The sequence below is a fragment of the Vanellus vanellus genome (assembly GCF_965231255.1).
Source record: "Vanellus vanellus genome assembly, chromosome: 33".
NCBI classification, from domain to species: Eukaryota; Metazoa; Chordata; class Aves; order Charadriiformes; family Charadriidae; genus Vanellus; species Vanellus vanellus.
In genome coordinates this window covers 24,402-42,253 of record NC_138938.1, presented here as the reverse complement: position 1 = coordinate 42,253, position 17,852 = coordinate 24,402, and the positions used below count along the sequence as shown (strand labels likewise).

At 67.3% G+C, this 17,852-nt stretch overlaps 1 protein-coding gene across 1 annotated transcript; it reads left to right on the top strand.

Moving 5' to 3' along the window:
• Positions 1-860: 860 nt before the first annotated feature.
• Positions 861-16,834, top strand: LOC309682835 (serine/threonine-protein kinase MARK2-like; the record flags this gene model as incomplete). The annotated part of the gene is given in 16 exon segments (XM_082496925.1): positions 861-965; positions 5,611-5,784; positions 7,476-7,529; positions 7,637-7,685; positions 7,866-7,931; positions 8,035-8,105; positions 8,241-8,297; positions 9,222-9,458; positions 9,553-9,672; positions 10,479-10,578; positions 10,682-10,794; positions 12,643-12,769; positions 13,880-14,073; positions 14,841-14,938; positions 16,562-16,748; positions 16,751-16,834. Coding segments are annotated over 16 exon segments (1,788 nt in total). The 5' UTR covers positions 861-908.
• Between the last annotated feature and the right edge of the window lie 1,018 nt (positions 16,835-17,852).

The window sequence follows — 17,852 nt, the reverse complement described above, 5'->3', positions numbered from 1 at the left end:
CTCCCCCCATCATCCCCGGGCTGACCACGCCCCTTTGGTCCAGAGGGGGCGTGGTCCGGGCGTGGAGACCACACCCTCGGGGGCGTGGCTTCCCAACCTGGCTCCGCCCCATCTCCTAAGTCTCCCCCCCCCCACTCCCCCCAGTTCTCCCAGTACCCCTCCCCATTACAACCAGCGAAACCAGGAGGCCGCCCCCCCCCGCCTTTCTTTGGGGGTCGCGGGGATTCGGCTGCGCTCGGGTGTTTCCGTCAGAGGAGCGATGGCGGCCGAGGGGCCTTCGGGTCTTTTCGGAGCCATTCGGGACTTTTCGGAATCATTCGTGTTTTTTCGGAGTCATTCGGGTCTTTCCGTAATCATTCGGGTCTTTCCGGAATCATTCGTGTCTTTCCGGAACCATTCGTGTATTTCCGGAATCATTCGGGCCTTTCCGTAACTACCTGGGTACTTCCGGAATCCTTCGGGTCTTTCCGGAACTCTTCGTGCCTTTCCGGAACTCTTCGGGTGTTTCCGGAAGCACTCGGGTCTCTCCGAGGGTGGGTGGGTGGGTGGGTGGTGAAGGGGGGGGGGCGGGTCGGGTGTTTCCGGCGGCGGCGGCGGAAATGGCCGAGGGCCGGCGGCGGCGGCCATGTTGGGAGCCGCTGGGTGCTGAGGAGGCGCGGGTGTGAGGCGGCCGGGCGGACTCGCCGCCTTCTTTCCCCCCCTCTCCCCCCCTTTCCCCCCCCTTCCCCCTTTCTCCTCTCCCGTCCCCCCCTCCCTCCCCTTCCCCGGCTTCCCCCATGCCGGTGGCTTGGCCTCCCCCCGCTCCCTGAGCGCGGCCCGCGGCTCTCTCTTCCTCCCCTCCCCGCACACCGCCCGCCGCGGCTTCCCCCTATCGCGATAGTCGGCGGGGGGGGGGGAGGGGGGCCGCCATGTCGAGCAGCGGTCGCAGCCCTCTGCCTACCGTCAACGAGAGGGACGCGGAACAGGTAGGGCCGACGACGGGGAGGGCCTCTGTGAGGGGGCAAAGGAGGTGGGGGGGTGTCTGAGGGGAGCGCGGCCCCTCTGTGAGAGGGTCCGGGGCCGTTTTGTGAGGGGGGGAAGAAGGGGTCTGGGGTGGGTTTGTGAGGGGAAAAGGGGGGCTGGGGTGGGTTTGTGAGGGGAAAAGGGGGCCTGATGGGTCAGGGGCCCTTTTTGTGGGGGAAAAGGTGGGTCTGAGGGCGTCTGGGACGGGTTTGTGAGGGGGAAAAGGGGGTGTGAGGGGGTCGGGAGTCCTTTTCGTGAGGGAAAGGGTGGGTCTGAGGGGGTCTGGGGTGGGTTTGTGAGGGGAAAAGGTGGTCAGGCGTCCTTTTTGTGAGGGGTATAAGGGGGTCTGGGGTGAGTTTGTGAGGGGAAAAGGGGGTCTGAGTCGGTTTGTGAGGATGGAAAAAGAGGGATCTGAGAGGGACCTGAGTAATTTTGTGAGGTAAAAAGGATGTCTGAAGGGGACCCGGACTGGTTTGTGAGGGTGGAAATGGGGGTCTGTGAGGGGGTCCTGAGCCATTTTGTGAGGGGAAAGGGGGGGGGGTGTCTAAAGGGGTCCTGGCCCCCCTCCCCATGAGAAGCAAATGGGGACTGGGGTCGTTTTGTGAGGACAAATGGGGGGTGTGAGGGGAAAGGGGGGTCTGAGGGGGCCCTGGACCCCTCCACGAGGGAAAGAAGAGGGGTCTGAGGGGGCCCTGGACCCCTCCGCGAGGGAAAGAAGGGGGGTCTGAGGGGGCCCTGGACCCCTCCACGAGGGAAAGAAGAGGGGTCTGAGGGGGCCCTGGACCCCTCCGCGAGGGAAAGAAGAGGGGTCTGAGGGGGCCCTGGACCCCTCCACGAGGGAAAGAAGAGGGGTCTGAGGGGGCCCTGGACCCCTCCATGAGGGGGGGGCACTACACCCCCCAAAGAAGAGGGGTCTGAGGGGGCTCTGTGCCCCCCACAACCCTCTGCAAAGGCGGTGCTGGGGGAGCCCAGCTCTTGTCATAGACACCCTCCATGAAGTACCCTGAGGCTTCCCATAGCCCAGACCCCCATGTGGGGTGGGGGGAGCTGAGCCAGGCCCCCCACCCCCCACCATCAGGCCCTGGTCCTCCATGGGACCGTGGTGTAGTGAGGGGTGCTCCTGGGCCAGGCCCCCCCTCCATTTTAGGGGGTCTGAGGGGCACCAGCGTTCCCCCCCCACCCCAAATGGAGGGGTGAGGGGGTCAGGGCTTGTACCCCCAAAGGGAGGGGTGGCCACCCCCCACCCCCCCATATCGGCTCTGCTGGGGGGTGTGAGGTTTGGGGTGTCATTGTCGTCGTGTCATGTGTGTGCGTGTCGTCGTCGTCGTCCCCCCCCATTTTGGTGGCTGCGCGGACTGAGTGTGGGGGCGTGAGCCCACCCCCTTCCCTGCTGCGCCCCCCCACCCCCCCTCCCCACGGAGAAGCAGGGGGGGAAGTTGTGGGGGCGGCATCACCGCCACGGGCTGGGCACCTTCCGTCAGGGTTTGGGGGGGGGGGGGGGGCTGTGAGGTGTGTACCCCCCGAAAATTACATGGGTGCTCACTCCTGTGATGGGGGGCAGCCTGTCCGCCCCCCCCCAAACTGGGGGTTCACCCCCTTTGTCTGTTGGGGGGGGGGGGAATGAGACTCAGACCCCCTTGGGGGGCAACCAGAGGGGAGGGGGACATTTTGGGGTGTAGGTTTGGGGGGTTCTTGGGGTTCCCCCCACTCCCAGATTCTGGTGCTGGCAGGAGACCCTGCTTACGGCTCAGCTCTTTTTTTGGGGGGGCACTTCGGCTTCCCCAGCTGCGTGGCACCCCCATTTTGGCTGATATTTTGGGGTGGGGAGGGGCATCCCAATATTCTGCAATGGTTGGGGGGGGATCCCCAAGCGATGGGGGGGAACACCCCAGAGGGTCCCGGACTGGGAGAGGCACAAGTGGCTTCATCTCTGCGTCCCCAACACCGAGGACAAGGCGATGTCACCCGCTGTCCGGCCGTCACCGTGGCGTCGGGTACCCCCACCTCATTTTGGGTCTTTTTGGGTCGTTTTTCCTTTTATTTTTCCGCCGTTATGTAACGACAGAAGAAAATTATTCCTGGTTGGGAGGATTTGAGGAGGGGGCGGCAAAGAGTTAGGAAGGGGGGGGGGGGGGGGCTGCGGTGTCTTCACCCCCCCCTCACCCCAAACCGGCATCCGAAATTGGGGTGCCTTCCCCTCCCTCTGCCCCCCCCCCCCCCCCCCCCCCCCCCCCCAGGTTCCTCTGTCACGTGGAGCCCGATCTGGCGTGGTTTTATAGAGAGAAAAAAAAAAAAAAAATTTCTCAAAAATAACTAAATTTGGCTGACATTTCAGCGCCGCCGCACCAAAGCTGTTTCAACCATCGCCCGTCGGCTGCCGAGGCGGGTTCGGGGGGGGGGGTACCGCTCGCCCGCCGCAGGTAGGCCCGGCCCGGCGGCCGTTACCGGTTACGCCGTAGCCCGTTGCCACCGGTTTTGTGCCCGCGATCCAGTTGGCTGTTGGCAGCGACGGCACCGCGGCCTCTTCACGCCGGGATCTTTACCCTGGCCCCGGTGACATCACCCCTGGCCCCGTGACATCACCCCTGGCCCCGGTGACATCATCGCCGCCACCATTCTGGTAGCGATCCCCAACAGTTTGGCTTTAATGGCAGCGGACAAGCGCGACGGGGCCTTCCTGCCCCAAAGTGTCTCGTTAGTCTTGATTTATCCCTTTTCTGCCCCGTTTTGACGCCCACGGTGCTTCAGGTGTCCCCCAAAACTGCGGCGCAACACCGCGCCCCCCACCTCCCGCGAGTCGGCGTCAGCCCCAACCGGTTGAGCCGGTCTGGTGTTCCCGGCGCTCCTTTGGGGAGTTCAACTCTCGGCGAGAGCTTCCGCTGGCCGCCGGCACCACCCCGCACCGAGTCGGCCGCGGCCGTCGGCGTCGCCGGCACCGCCATGAGCTGAGCCCGGTGGTTTGAGGTCGCCGAGCGTGAGTCCCCGCCGCGGCGCTGGGTTTGGGGGTGGGGAAACTGAGGCACGAGAGGTTTTGGCAAGGAGGGAGGAGAGTTCAGAGCTGAGCTCAGGGCCCGTTTAATTAACGAGAGTTTGGTTAATGAGCGCCAAGCCCGGCACCGCTCTTCGTAGCCGCGGGGGGGGAATGCCGAGGGCCGAGACTGTCGCCGCTCTGCCAAAACCGGGAGCGCTGAAGGCGGCCACCCACATCCCGGCGAGGGGGACGGTGACAACCTCCCGGCATTTCGGCACCGCACCGGCAAAGCCTGGAGCCAGCGATGCTTTCGGCAGAGCCTCACCGGGCCCCGGCGCAGCTGCCGCCCTTCTCCCGGCGCGACCTTTGCCGGGGTTGGGGGGGGGGGGGGTTAGGGGAGAGCCGCCAGCGCCAGGGGATGTTTGCCGGCCGCTCCGGCCTCACCGATAAGAGGTGCCGGAGAAACGCCAGGCGTGCCGTTACCGCTGCGGACCCCCACAGTTGTTTTGGTGGAGGAGGAGGGGAGTCTGGCGTTGGTGCCGCCGTACGCCTCAAAACCCCGAATTAATTCCCCGGCAGCGCGGCCAGATGGCGAAGCACGCTCCCCGCCCCGTTGCCACGGTAGTTTTTTGGCAGGAAAAAAAAAAAAAAAACCCACCTTTTTTTTTTCTTTTTTTTTCTTCACTTTTTCCCCATCATCCTTCCAGCAAAGTGCCGGATTTTGGGGGAGGATCCGGCTTCCCCCTTATCCCCCTCCCTCCCCAGTCCCCAAAAACACTGTCTTCCCCCCAAATCTGGGGGCTCGGTGCCTCGCACCCGGTTGCGCCATCGCCGGCTGAGCAACACCAAAAACTCCCCCCCCCCCCCCCTTCTCGCTTCCGCCGGCGGTTTCCTTCCCACGGGGAGGGGCGCCCCAAAAGTGTGAACCCCCCCCGAAACCCCACTGGGGGGGACACAGACGGTGACAGACGACTGTGGTGACCCCAAATCCTGGGGGACGGGGGGGGAGGGGCGGGGGGTTGGCTTGATTCCCCCACCCACTCACGCGCACCCGTTATCTCCGGTGTCACCGGAGCGGTGACAGCACAGCGAGGGGGGGGTGGGGGGGGTGACACCACCCAGCGCTGGTGTTTCGCTCCCCATAAGGAAACACCCGGAAAGCGTCCCCAAAGGCGGGGTGGCCCTCGGGGGCGGGGGGGGGGAGTTTGGGGTGCATGATGGGGACATTTTGAGGGTGGTGGCATTTGCGGTGGGGGGACCACCCCGTCCTTCCCCCTGTTTTGGTTGTGGGGTGAACCCCGACATCCGGGTTGCTCGTTTTGGGGTAAAATCACAATGTTTGGACGCCTTATTTCTGGGAGGGGATCGGGGAAGGGGACAACCACGTCCCCGTCCCCTCCCGGGGAGGGGGTGACACGGCGCCGGCACTGTCTTCGCCCAGCCCGAAACCGCGGCGCTTGCATCAGGTATCGGGGGCGGATCCTGGCTTGCCCGGGGCGCGGCACGGCACCGTAGGGCAACGGCTCTCTTGGACTTTGCTCCCGGCTTTACCGGGAGCCTCCGGATACACGGGAGGGGAACCGGGGGGGACGGGGGGGGTGTGTATCGAACTGATTGTCCCATTGGTGTCCCCGCAGCCGGGTCCTGCGGAGGGGAAGGGCGGCGGGAAGGCCAACATGCTGCGGGGCCGGAATTCGGCCACCTCCGCTGACGAACAGCCCCACATCGGCAACTACCGTCTGCTGAAAACCATCGGCAAGGGCAACTTCGCCAAGGTCAAGTTGGCCCGGCACGTCCTGACCGGCAAGGAGGTGAGTGTCACCGCGGCGCGGGGACGGTCCTCGTCCGGTGACTGCCACCGCGGTGTGGGGACGGGTTCCCGGTCCTCAGCCTGTGGGTGCCACCGTGGCGCGGGGACAGTTCTGGGCTCCCGGTCTTTGTCCCGTGAGTGCCACCGCGGTGTGGGGACAGGTTCCCGGTCCTCACCCTGTAGGTGCCACTGTGGGGATGGGCTCGTGGTCCTCATCTGGTGAGTGCCACTGTGGTGTGGGGACAGTTCTGGGCTCCCGGTCTTTGTCCTGTGAGTGCCACCGCGGTGTGGGGACAGGTTCCCGGTCCTCACCCTGTGGGTGTCACAGTGGGGATGGGCTCGTGGTCCTCCTCCAGTGAGTGCCACCGCGGTGTGGGGATGGTTCTGGGTTCCCGGTCCTCACCCTGTCGGTGCCACCGTGGGGATGGGCTCATGGTCCTCATCTGGTGAGTGCCACCGCGGTGTGGGGACAGTTCTGGGCTCCCGGTCCTCACCCTGTCGGTGCCACCGTGGGGATGGGCTCATGGTCCTCATCTGGTGAGTGCCACCGCGGTGTGGGGACAGTTCTGGGCTCCCGGTCTTTGTCCCGTGAGTGCCACCATGGTGTGGGGACAGGTTCCTGGTCCTCACCCTGTGGGTGTCACAGCGGGGATGGGCTCGTGGTCCTCCTCCAGTGAGTGCCACCGCTGTGTGGGGACAGTTCTGGGTTCCTGGTCGTTGTCCCATGAGTGCCACCATGGTGTGGGGACAGGTTCCTGGTCCTCACCCTGTGGGTGTCACAGCGGGGATGGGCTTGCGGTCCTTGTCTGGTGAATGCCACCATGGTGTGGGGACAGCTCTGGGTCCTGGTCCATGCCCTGTGAGTGCCACCGTGGGGACAGGCTCCTTGTCCTCGCCCCGCAAGTGCCACCGTGGCCCAGGGATGGTCCCAAGCTCTTGGTCCTCATCCCCGTGACGTGGGGATGGGCTTCTGGTCCTGACCCAGGAGTGCCACCACCGCGTGGGGACAGGCTGCTGGCCCTCGCCCTGTGAGTGCCACTGTGGAACGGGGACAGACCTGAGCTCCTGGTTCTTGCCCTGGGACTGTCACCGGCAGTGCCATTGCGGCGCGGGGACAGGTTCCTGCTCTTCACCTCATGAGTGCCACCATGGCACGGGGACAGACCTGGGGACAGTCTCTTCCCATTGCCCCCCACCCTGTGAGTGCCACCGCAGCGTGGGGACGGTCCTGTCCCCCTTTCCCTTCTCCCTGTGAGTGCCACCGCAGCGTGGGGACAGTCCTGTCCCCCTTTCCCTTCTCCCTGTGAGTGCCACCGCAGCGTGGGGACAGTCCCGTCCCCCTTTCCCTTCTCCCTGTGAGTGCCACCGCAGCGTGGGGACAGTCCCGTCCCCCTTTCCCTTCTCCCTGTGAGTGCCACCGCAGCGTGGGGACAGTCCCGTCCCCCTTTCCCTTCTCCCTGTGAGTGCCACCGCAGTGTGGGGACAGTCCTGTCCCCCTGCCCCTCACCCCGCAAGTGCCACCGTGTTGCGGGGACAGCCCTGGGGACGGTCTGATCCCCCCTGCCCCTCGCCTCACGGGTGCCACCACGGTGTGGGGACAGTCCTGTCCCCCTGCCCCTCACCCCGCAAGTGCCACCGCAGTGCGGGGACAGTTTTGGGGACATTCCCTGACCTCCTCTCCCCGTTGTCCAGGTCGCCGTGAAAATCATCGACAAGACGCAGCTCAACTCCTCCAGCCTGCAGAAGGTGAGGGGGGGGGCGGTTGCTTTTGGGGGGGGGACATGGGGGGGTTGTGGCACCTCACGCCCCCCCCCAACCCCCCCCCAACCCCCCCTCTCCCCCGTTCCTCACAGCTCTTCCGAGAAGTGCGAATAATGAAGGTCCTGAACCACCCCAACATAGGTGAGCCTCCCCAAAACCTCTCTGAGCTCCCTGATGGGGCTCCTGTGCCCCCTTTTCCTACCCCGGGGGGCTGTCCTCTACCCCGGGGGGCTGTCCCCTACCCCAGGGGGTGTCCCGTCGTCCCTGTCCCCCCCCCGCACCCCCCCTTCCTCCTCCAGCCCCACTTTGCCCTCTTTGCAGTGAAGCTCTTTGAGGTGATCGAGACGGAAAAGACGCTTTACCTCGTCATGGAATACGCCAGCGGGGGTGAGCAGCAGGCAGAAGGGGGGGGGGACAGCAGGCAGGGAGCGGGCAGGGCTGCCGCTCACCCCTGCCTTGTATATTCTTGCCCCCCCCCCCCCCCCCCCAGGTGAGGTTTTCGACTACCTGGTGGCCCACGGGCGCATGAAGGAGAAGGAGGCCCGAGCGAAGTTTCGACAGGTCGGGGGTGACGCACCCGAAGGGGGGTTTGGGGGCACCTCTGTGTCCCCACGGGGTTTGGGGGGGGGGGGGATACCCTTGTGCTCCCCCTGTGGTGGTGGGGGGGGGCCCCCCTGACACCCCCCTCTCCTGCAGATAGTGTCGGCCGTGCAGTACTGCCACCAGAAGTTCATTGTCCACAGGGACTTGAAGGTGAGGAGCCCCCCCGCCCCCCCTCTGCCCTTGGACCCCTTGACACCCCCTGGGACCCCTGTCAGCACCCCAAGGGGCTCCCCAGGTCCTGTCCCCCCCCCCTCCTCTTGACCCCAGGGAAGCACCCGGCCACCCCTGAACCCCTGGGAGGGTTCAAGGACCCCCCGGGGCAGCACCCAAATGCTCCAGGACCCCCATATTTGCCCCTGGGCCCCCCGAAAGCAGCACCCAAATACCCCTGGGAGGTGCCGTGACCCCCCCGGGGCAGCACTCAGACACCCCCAACCCCCCTGGGAGGTGCCGTGACCCCCCCGGGGCAGCACTCGGACACCCCCAACCCCCCTGGGAGGTGCCGTGACCCCCCCGGGGCAGCACTCAGACACCCCCAAACCCCCTGGGAGGTGCCGTGACCCCCCCGGGGCAGCACCCAGACACCCCCAAACCCCCTGGGAGGTGCCGTGACCCCCCCGGGGCAACACTCGGACACCCTCAACCCCCCTGGGAGGTGCCGTGACCCCCCCGGGGCAGCACTCGGACACCCCCAACCCCCCTGGGAGGTGCCGTGACCCCCCCGGGGCAGCACCAGGACACCCCCAACCCCCCTGGGAGGTGCCGTGACCCCCCCGGGGCAGCACCCGGACACCCCCAAACTCCCTGGGAGGTGCCGTGACCCCCCCGGGGCAGCACCTGGACACCCCCAAACCCCCGGGGAGGTGCTGTGACCCCCTCGGGGCAGCACCCAGTTCCCCTGGGAGGTGCCGGGACCCCCAAGGGGACACCTGAACCACCCCTGGGACCCCCAGAACAGCATCAGATACCTCCAGAACCCCCCCCCCAGCTGCACCCGCGTACCCCCCCTTCCCCTAACAGAGCACCCAGACACCCCTAAACCCCCTCGGGGCGCTCTCCCTCCTCCCGGGACAGGCGGAAAACCTCCTGCTGGACGCCGACATGAACATCAAAATCGCCGATTTTGGCTTCAGCAACGAATTCACCTTCGGGAACAAACTGGATACGTTTTGCGGGTCCCCCCCCTACGCCGCCCCCGAACTCTTCCAGGGAAAGAAATACGACGGCCCCGAAGTCGACGTCTGGAGTTTGGGCGTCATCCTCTACACTTTGGTCAGCGGTTCTTTGCCCTTCGATGGGCAAAATCTTAAGGTAACGTCTCGTTTGGGGGGAAAAGGGGGGGGTGGTTCCCCGACGGGTGGGGGGGGGGGGTTTGCGTTGTGCTGATGGGTGTCTCTCACCTCAGGAGTTGCGGGAACGGGTGCTGCGGGGTAAATACCGTATCCCCTTCTACATGTCCACCGACTGCGAGAACTTACTGAAGAAGTTTCTCATCCTTAATCCTACCAAAAGGGGCACTTTGGAGGTGAGGGACTGGGGGGGTGGGGGGTGGAAGACCCCCAGGGGCACCCCCAGGAGCCCCCAGGCACTCCCAATATGGTCCTGGGACCCCCTAGAGTGGTCCTGGACACCCTTGACGGCACCCCGAGATCCCCAACGGGGTCCTGGATGCCCCAGAGTGGTCCTGGATGTTCTCAGGACCCCCAGGCACATCCAGTATGGTCCTGGGACCCCCTAGAGTGGTCTTGGACACCCTTGAGAGCACCCCAAGACCCCCAGCATGGTCCTGGGTGCCCCAAGAGCCCCCAGGACCCCCAGGCACCCCCAGCATGGTCCTGAGACCCCCCCCCCAAGACTCTGGGAGCCCCCCCAGCACGTTTCTGGGTAACCCCGGAACTCCTCGGCGTGATCCTGAGTGCCCCAAGAGTACCTCAAGACCCTCAACATCATCCTGGGTGCCCGCAGGAGCCCCCCATGACCCCCCCAGTACGGTCCTGGGCACACCCGGGACCCCCAGTGTGGTTCTGGGACCCCCTGAACGCCCCCAGCATGGTCTTGGGGACCTCCCAGAAGCCCCAGACCCCACCAGATTGGTCCTGGAGACCCCCAAGAGCACCCCAGGACCTTCTGGGCACCCCCAGCGTGATCCTGGGACCCCCTGGTCACCCTTAGCATCGCCCTGAGCCACCAGTCACACCCCCCCCCCCCTCCAGACAGCACCGGGGACCTCTGGACCCTCCTGCCACCCCCCCAAAGACCCCCGAGGTGACCCCAGGAGGTCCCCTGGGACCCCCAGACCCCCAAGACTCCCATGGGTGCTGTGTCCTCCAGCAAATCATGAAGGACCGTTGGATGAACGTGGGCCACGAGGACGACGAGCTGAAGCCCTACATGGAGCCCGTGCCAGACTACAAGGACCCTCGGAGGACAGGTAGGACACCCCCTTGGGGACACCTGGGTCCCCTTTTTTTGGGGGGGGAGGGGGGTTCCTCGAGGGGATGCTGAGGTCTGTGTGTCCCGTCCTCCCCCCCCAGAGCTGATGGTGTCCATGGGGTACACGCGGGAGGAGATCCAGGAGTCGCTGGTGGGGCAGAAGTACAACGAGGTGATGGCGACCTACCTGCTGCTGGATCACAAGAGCTCGGAGGTGCGGGGACGTGGGGTGACACTGAGGGAGGTTGGGGACACCACGGGGGGGGGGGTGGGGGACGTGGGGACAAGGGGGAAAGCTGAGGTGACACAGGGGAGGGGAGGTGTGAGGACAGAGGTGGGACGGGGAGTACGGGGGGGATGAGGGGACGGCGAGGGGGGTTGTAGGGACAGATATGATGGGGACATGGAGGGGATGTGGGGACAACGAGGTGACGGGGGACTTGAGGAGACACGGGGGACACAGGTGTGATGGAGCACAGAGGGGACGTGGGGACAATGAGGGGACACGAGGAGCATGGAGGACGTGGATATGACAGGGAACAGAAGGGATGAGGGAACACAGGGACGTGGAAACGACGGACAATGGAGAATGTGTGGGGACATGGGGACAATGAGGGGACATTCAGAGGGTCGTGGGGACAACGAGGGGACATGAGCATGGGGGACATGATTATGATGGGACATTGAGGGCGTGAAGGGGCATGGGGACAACAAGGGGACGGGGGACTTTGAGACAAGGGGGACACGGGTGTGATGGAGCACGGAGGTTATGAGGGGACATGGGGACAACGAGGGGACATGGAGAGGGTCATGGGGACACGTGTGTGACGGGGACTGTGAGGAGACAGGGACACATGGGGACAACGAGGAGACACGAGGAGCATCCGGGACATGGATGCGATGGGGAACCTGGGGACGACGCAGGGACATGGGGACAATGAGGGGACACGGAGAGGGTCATGGGGACACGCGTGTGATGGGAACATTGAGGAGATAAGGACACATGGTGGAGCATGGAGCTTAGGAGGGGACAACGAGGGGACAACATGGGGACAATGAGGGGACACGAGGAGCATCCGGGACATGGATGCGATGGGGAACCTGGGGACGACGCAGGGACATGGGGACAATGAGGGGACACGGAGAGGGTCATGGGGACACGCGTGTGATGGGAACAGTGAGGAGATAAGGACACACGGTGGAGCCTGGAGCTTAGGAGGGGACAACATGGGGACAATGAGGGGACACGAGGAGCATCCGGGACATGGATGTGATGGGGAACCTGGGGACGACGCAGGGACATGGGGACAATGAGGGGACACGGAGAGGGTCATGGGGACACGCGTGTGATGGGAACAGCGAGGAGATAAGGACACACGGTGGAGCATGGAGCTTAGGAGGGGACAACGAGGGGACAACATGGGGACAATGAGGGGACACGAGGAGCATCCGGGACATGGATGCGATGGGGAACCTGGGGATGACGCAGGGACATGGGGACAACGAGGGGACACGGAGAGGGTCATGGGGACACGCGTGTGATGGGAACAGCGAGGAGATAAGGACACACGGTGGAGCATGGAGCTTAGGAGGGGACAACATGGGGACAACGAGGGGACACGAGGAGCATCCGGGACATGGATGCGATGGGGAACCTGGGGACGACGCAGGGACATGGGGACACGGAGAGGGTCATGGGGACACGCGTGTGATGGGAACAGCGAGGAGATAAGGACACGCGGTGGAGCATGGAGCTTAGGAGGGGACAACGAGGGGACATGGGGACGGGATGGGACACTGCGGGCGGCACAGGGAGGGACACAGGGGACACCGTCCTCCGCAGCCATACCCTGTCCCTGTGCCATCACGTGTGTGTGTCCCCGTCCCCAGCTGTGCCCGGTGCCACCGCGTCCCCGTCCCCCACACCAGCACGTCCCCATCCCCAACCCTCCCCTTGGCGGGGCAGGATGGCCACACGCCACCCCCACGGTGTGTCCCCTCGTGCCCCACGCTGACACGTGTGTGTGTCCCGTCCTGTCCCCCCCCTCCGTGGTGTCCCCAGCTGGAGGACAACCTGGCGCTGAAGCCGCGGGTGGCCCCCGACCTGGCCAACAGCTCCGGCCCCTCCCCCGCGCACAAGGTCCAACGCAGCGTCTCCGCCAACCCCAAACGCCGCGTCAGCGATCAGGGTGAGCCCCCCCCCAACTCCGGTCGCATGGGGCCATGGGGGGGGGGTGGGGGGGGCTGAGACCACGTTGGGGGCCCCCCAAATGCCTGGGACCGTGTTGGGGGGGGGGGCGGACACCTGGCTGTATGGGGGGGGGGGGGCAAGGGGGGGTCCTGGATGCCTGGGACCATGGGTGGGGGGCAAGGGGGGGCACCTGGGTCCTTGGGGGGGGGGGGGGGGGGTCCTGGATGCCTGGGTCTATGGGTGGGGGGCACCTGGGTCCATGGGGGGGGGGTCCTGGATGCCTGCAATCATGTTGGGCCCCCCTCCAAAGCCTGGGCCCATCGGGGGGGCAAAGCCTGGGTCCATTGGGGGGGGGGGGGGGCACCTGGGTGCATGGAGGGGGGGCCCCCAGATGCCTGGCTCCATGGGTGGGGGGCCCCCAACGCCTGGGTCCATGGGGGGGGGGGGGGGGGGGGCAAGAGGGGGCACCTGGGTGCATGGAGGGGGGGCACCTGGGTGCCTGGGACCATGGGTGGGGGGCACCTGGGTCCATGGGGGGGGGTCCTGGATGCCTGCAATCATGTTGGGCCCCCCCTCCAAAGCCTGGGCCCATTGGGGGGGGGCACCAAATGCCTAGGACTATGGGTGGGGGGCACCTGGGTGCATGGAGGGGGGGCCCCCAGATGCCTGGCTCCATGGGTGGGGGGGCCCCCCAACGCCTGGGTCCATGGGGGGGGGGGGGGTGTCTATGGGGGGGGGCACCTAGGTGCATGGAGGGGGTCCCTGGGTGCCTGGGACCATGGGGGGGGGGGGCAGATGCTTGGGTCAATGGGGGGGGGGCATCTGGGTCCATAGAGGGGGGGCCCTGGACACCTGGGACCATGGGGGGGCAGGGGGGGGGGATGACAAGATGGGGGGCAGGCCCCTGGAGGGGGGGGCAGGCCCCTTGAGGGGGGGGCACCTGGGTCCCTGAGGGTGAAGGGGATGACACAGTCAGGGGCTTCCCTGTGGAGAAGGGGTCCCCCCCGGGACACCCAGGTCTCACGGGGGGGGGGAATGGGTCAGGGAGGGGTGGGGACATCTGGGACCCCCCTGACACCCCTGTGTCCCTGTCTGTCCCCCCCCCCAGCCGGTCTCTCCATCCCCACCTCGGCCTCCTACTCCAAGAAGACGCAGGCGGCCAACGCCGAGAACAAACGCGGAGGAGGAGGAGGAGGAGGAGAGGAAGAAGCGGGGGGGCGCCGAGCGGGCAGCACCGCCAAAGTGCCCCCCAGCCCCCTGCCCGGCCTGGAGCGAAACAAGGGCACCCCCTCGCCCTCCACGGTCAGCGCGGGGGGGGGCACCCATGTCTGGGTTCCCTGGGGGGTGTGGGGAGGGGGGGGCACCCATGCCTGGGTGTCCCCAGTGGGGGGGCGGCAGCGGTATCCCCTGGGGAGGGGGGGGGCACCCATGTCTGTGTCCCCTGGGGGAGGGAGTGGCACCAATGTCTGTGTCACCAGTGGGGGAAGGGGGGGTCACCCATGCCTGGGTCCCCTGGGGGGGTGTGGGGAGGGGGGGGCACCCATGCCTGGGTGTCCCCAGTGGGGGGGGGGCACCCATGGCTGTGTCCCCTGGGGGAGGGGGTGGCACCGATGTCTGTGTCACCGGTGGGGGAAGGGGGGGGGCACCCATGCCTGGGTCCCCTGGGGAGGGGGACACACACCCATGCCTGGGTGTCCCCGGTGGGGGGGGTGGGACACCTATGTCCCCTGGGGAGGGGGGGGGGGGTCACCCATGTCTGGGCCTTGTGGGATATGTGGGGACAGAGGAGGCACCCATGCTTGTGTCCCCGGTGGGGGGGGGGACACCCCCATATCTGTGTCCCCAGCGGGGGGGGCACCCATCCCTGTGTCCCCTGGGGGGTGGGTGCAGGGGGGGGCTCGGCCACCTGCGTCCCCTGGTTTGGGGGGCTCAAGATCCCCTGGGGGGTGGCAAAAGGAGGGGGGGGGGAATCCCTGCATCCCCTTGGGGGGTGGCAGAAGTGGGGGGGGGGGGGGTCATCCACCTGTGTCCCCCCCTCAGTGTCCCCCTGTCCCCGTCCCCCCCCACAGAACAGTGTCCTCTCCACCGGCACCACGCGGAGCCGCAACTCCCCCCTGCTGGACCGGGCCAGCCTGGGCCAGAGCTCCCTGCAGAACGGCAAGGACAGGTAGGGGACCCCCCCGCGACCCCCCCCCAAAATTATTTACCCCCTCCCCCCCAACCTTAACGCTGCCCCCCCCCCCCCGCCCCCCGCTTTTCTCTCCTAGCCTGCCCACGCCGGGCTGCCGACCCTCACCCGCCGCCCCCCCGGCCCCCGCCGCCCCCCCGCGCTCCCGGCAGCACCCGAAACCCGCCGCCACCCCCACCGACGCCAACTGCGAGACCCCCCGGCCCAGGCAAGGCCCCCCCCCTCCCCCCCCCAAATTCCACCATGGGGTCCATCTCCTGGGGGGGAAACCCAGAAGGGTTTGGGGGGAGGACGGGGACGTCCCGGTGTGACCCGCCTGCAGCACCCCAGTGTGTCCCCAGGGGTTCGGGGGGGGGGGGTGTCCCCCTGCCTGCCACCCCGGCGTGTCCCCAGGGATTCGGGGGGGCTGTCCCCCTGCCTGCCACCCTGGCGTGTCCCCAGGGATTCGGGGGGGCTGTCCCCCTGCCTGCCACCCCGGCGTGTCCCCAGGGGTTCGGGGTGACTCAGGGTGCTGGTGTGCCCCTGGCTGCCAACCTCCACATGTCCCCATGACCCTGGCAGGTCCCCAGGGTGCCAGTGGGGCACCAGTGGGTCCCCAGGGTGCTGTGGCGTGCCAGCGGGTCCCTGGGGTACAGCAGGGTGCTGGCAGGTCCCCGGGGTGCTGTGGGGTGCCAGCGGGTCCCTGGGGTACAGCAGGGTGCTGGCAGGTCCTGGGGGTGCTGGTGGGGCACCAGCAGGTCCCTGGGGTGCTGTGGGGCACCAGTGGCTCCCCAGGGTTTGGCAGGGTGCTGGCAAGTCCGTGGGGTGCTGGCAGGTCCCCGGGGTGCTGTGGGGTGCCAGTGGGTCCCTGGGGTGCCAGCAGGTCCCCAGGGTGCTGTGGGGTGCCAGCGGGTCCCTGGGGTGCCGGTGAGGCGCCAGCATGTCCCCAGGGTGCTGGCAGGTCCCCGGGGTGCTGTGGGGTGCCAGTGGGTCCCTGGCGTGCCAGTGGGGCGCCAGCATGTCCCCGGGGTGCTGTGGGGTGCCAGCGGGTCCCTGGGGTGCTGTGGGGCACCAGCATGTCCCTGGGGTGCTGTGGGGTGCCAGCGGGTCCCTGGGGTGCCGATGGGGCGCCAGCATGTCCCCAGGGTGCCAGCGGGTCCCCGGGGTGCTGTGGGGTGCCAGTGGGTCCCTGGGGTGTCGGCAGGTCCCTGGGGTGCTGTGGGGTGCCAGTGGGTCCCTGGCGTGCCAGTGGGGCGCCAGCATGTCCCCGGGGTGCTGTGGGGTGCCAGCGGGTCCCTGGGGTGCCGATGGGGCGCCAGCATGTCCCCAGGGTGCCAGCGGGTCCCCGGGGTGCTGTGGGGTGCCAGTGGGTCCCTGGGGTGCTGTGGGGCACCAGCATGTCCCCGGGGTGCTGTGGGGTGCCCGCATGTCCCCAGGGTGCCAGCATGTCCCCGGGGTGCTGTGGGGTGCCCGCATGTCCCCGCGACACCATGACTTACCCCCTCTGTATCCCCGGGGTGCGCTGGGTGGGGACCCATGGGTGCCACCCCCCGCCCCCCCCCCGACTTCCCTCTCCCCCCTAACCCACCCCCCCCCCCCCCTTTCTTTTTTGTCTCCCCGCAGCGGGGTGCCCAACCGGGTGCCGGCGGCGTCACCTTCCGCCCACAACGTCAACCAAGGAAGCGGGGACCGTCCCAGTTTCCCCCGGGGGGTTTCCAGTCGCAGCACTTTCCACGCCGGGCAGTTACGGCAGGCGCGGGATCAACCCCCCCTGCCCTACGCGCTGCCCCCCGGGCTGCCCCCCCCCGCCTCCCCTCCGGCGCCAGTCAGGGCGGTCGTCGCGGTCCCTCCGCCAGTCTCTTCAGCAAATTCACCTCCAAATTCGTCCGGAGGTGAGCAGGGGACAACCAGGGGGACAGTGAGGGGACGGTTGGCACCGCGCGCTCCCCCCCCCCATCCCGGTGTGTGGCTCCTCGGTGTGTGTCCCCCCCCCCTCTCCCGCACTGGGTTGTCACCGTGGATTCCCCGGGGCTCCTCCATGTCCCCCCCAGGGCTCCTCCGTGTGTCCCCTCCTCTGTGTCCCCCCCAGGGCTCCTCCGTGTGTCCCCTCGTTGTCCCCCCAGGGCTCCTCCGTGTGTCCCCTCTGTGTCCCCCCCAGGGCTCCTCTGTGTCCCCTCCCTGTGTCCCCAGGGCTCCTCTGTGTCCCCTCCTCCGTGTGTCCCTAGGGCTCTTCCGTGTGTCCCCTTGTTGTCCCCCCAGGGCTCCTCCGTGTGTCCCTTCCGTGTGTCCCTAGGGCTCCTCCGTGTGTCCCCTCTGTGTCCCCCCCAGGGCTCCTCTGTGTCCCCTCCCTGTGTCCCCAGGGCTCCTCTGTGTCCCCTCCTCCGTGTGTCCCCAGGGCTCCTCCGTGTGTCCCCTCTGTGTCCCCCCCAGGGCTCCTGTGTGTCCCCAGGGCTCTTCCGTGTGTCCCCTCCTTGTCCCCCCAGGGCTCCTCCGTGTCCCCTCCGTGTCTCCCCTCCGTGTGTCCCCCTGTCCCCCTGTGCTCCTCGGTGTCCCCTCTCACCCCCACAGGACCCTTTCACATCCCTCTGGGGATGTTACGTGTCCCCTCTGTGTCCCCTCTGTGTCCCCCACGGGGCTCTCCTGTGTCCCTCCCGGTCTCCCACATCCCCTCCTGTCACCCTGTGTCCCCTCAGGGCTCCTCCTGTCCCCTCCCATCCCCTTGGGGACACAGCCACCCGCCTCCACCATGTCCCCTCCTGTCCCTTTGTGTGTCCCCCCAACTCTGTGTGACCCCACAGAGCCGGGGAGGGGGTGACAGAGTGGGGGGACGCTGCTCCCCCCACCCCCCCCCCGAGCTGCCCCCAACCCCCCTTGGGGGGACTGGGAGGGGGGTGGGAGGGTGTCCCCAGACATT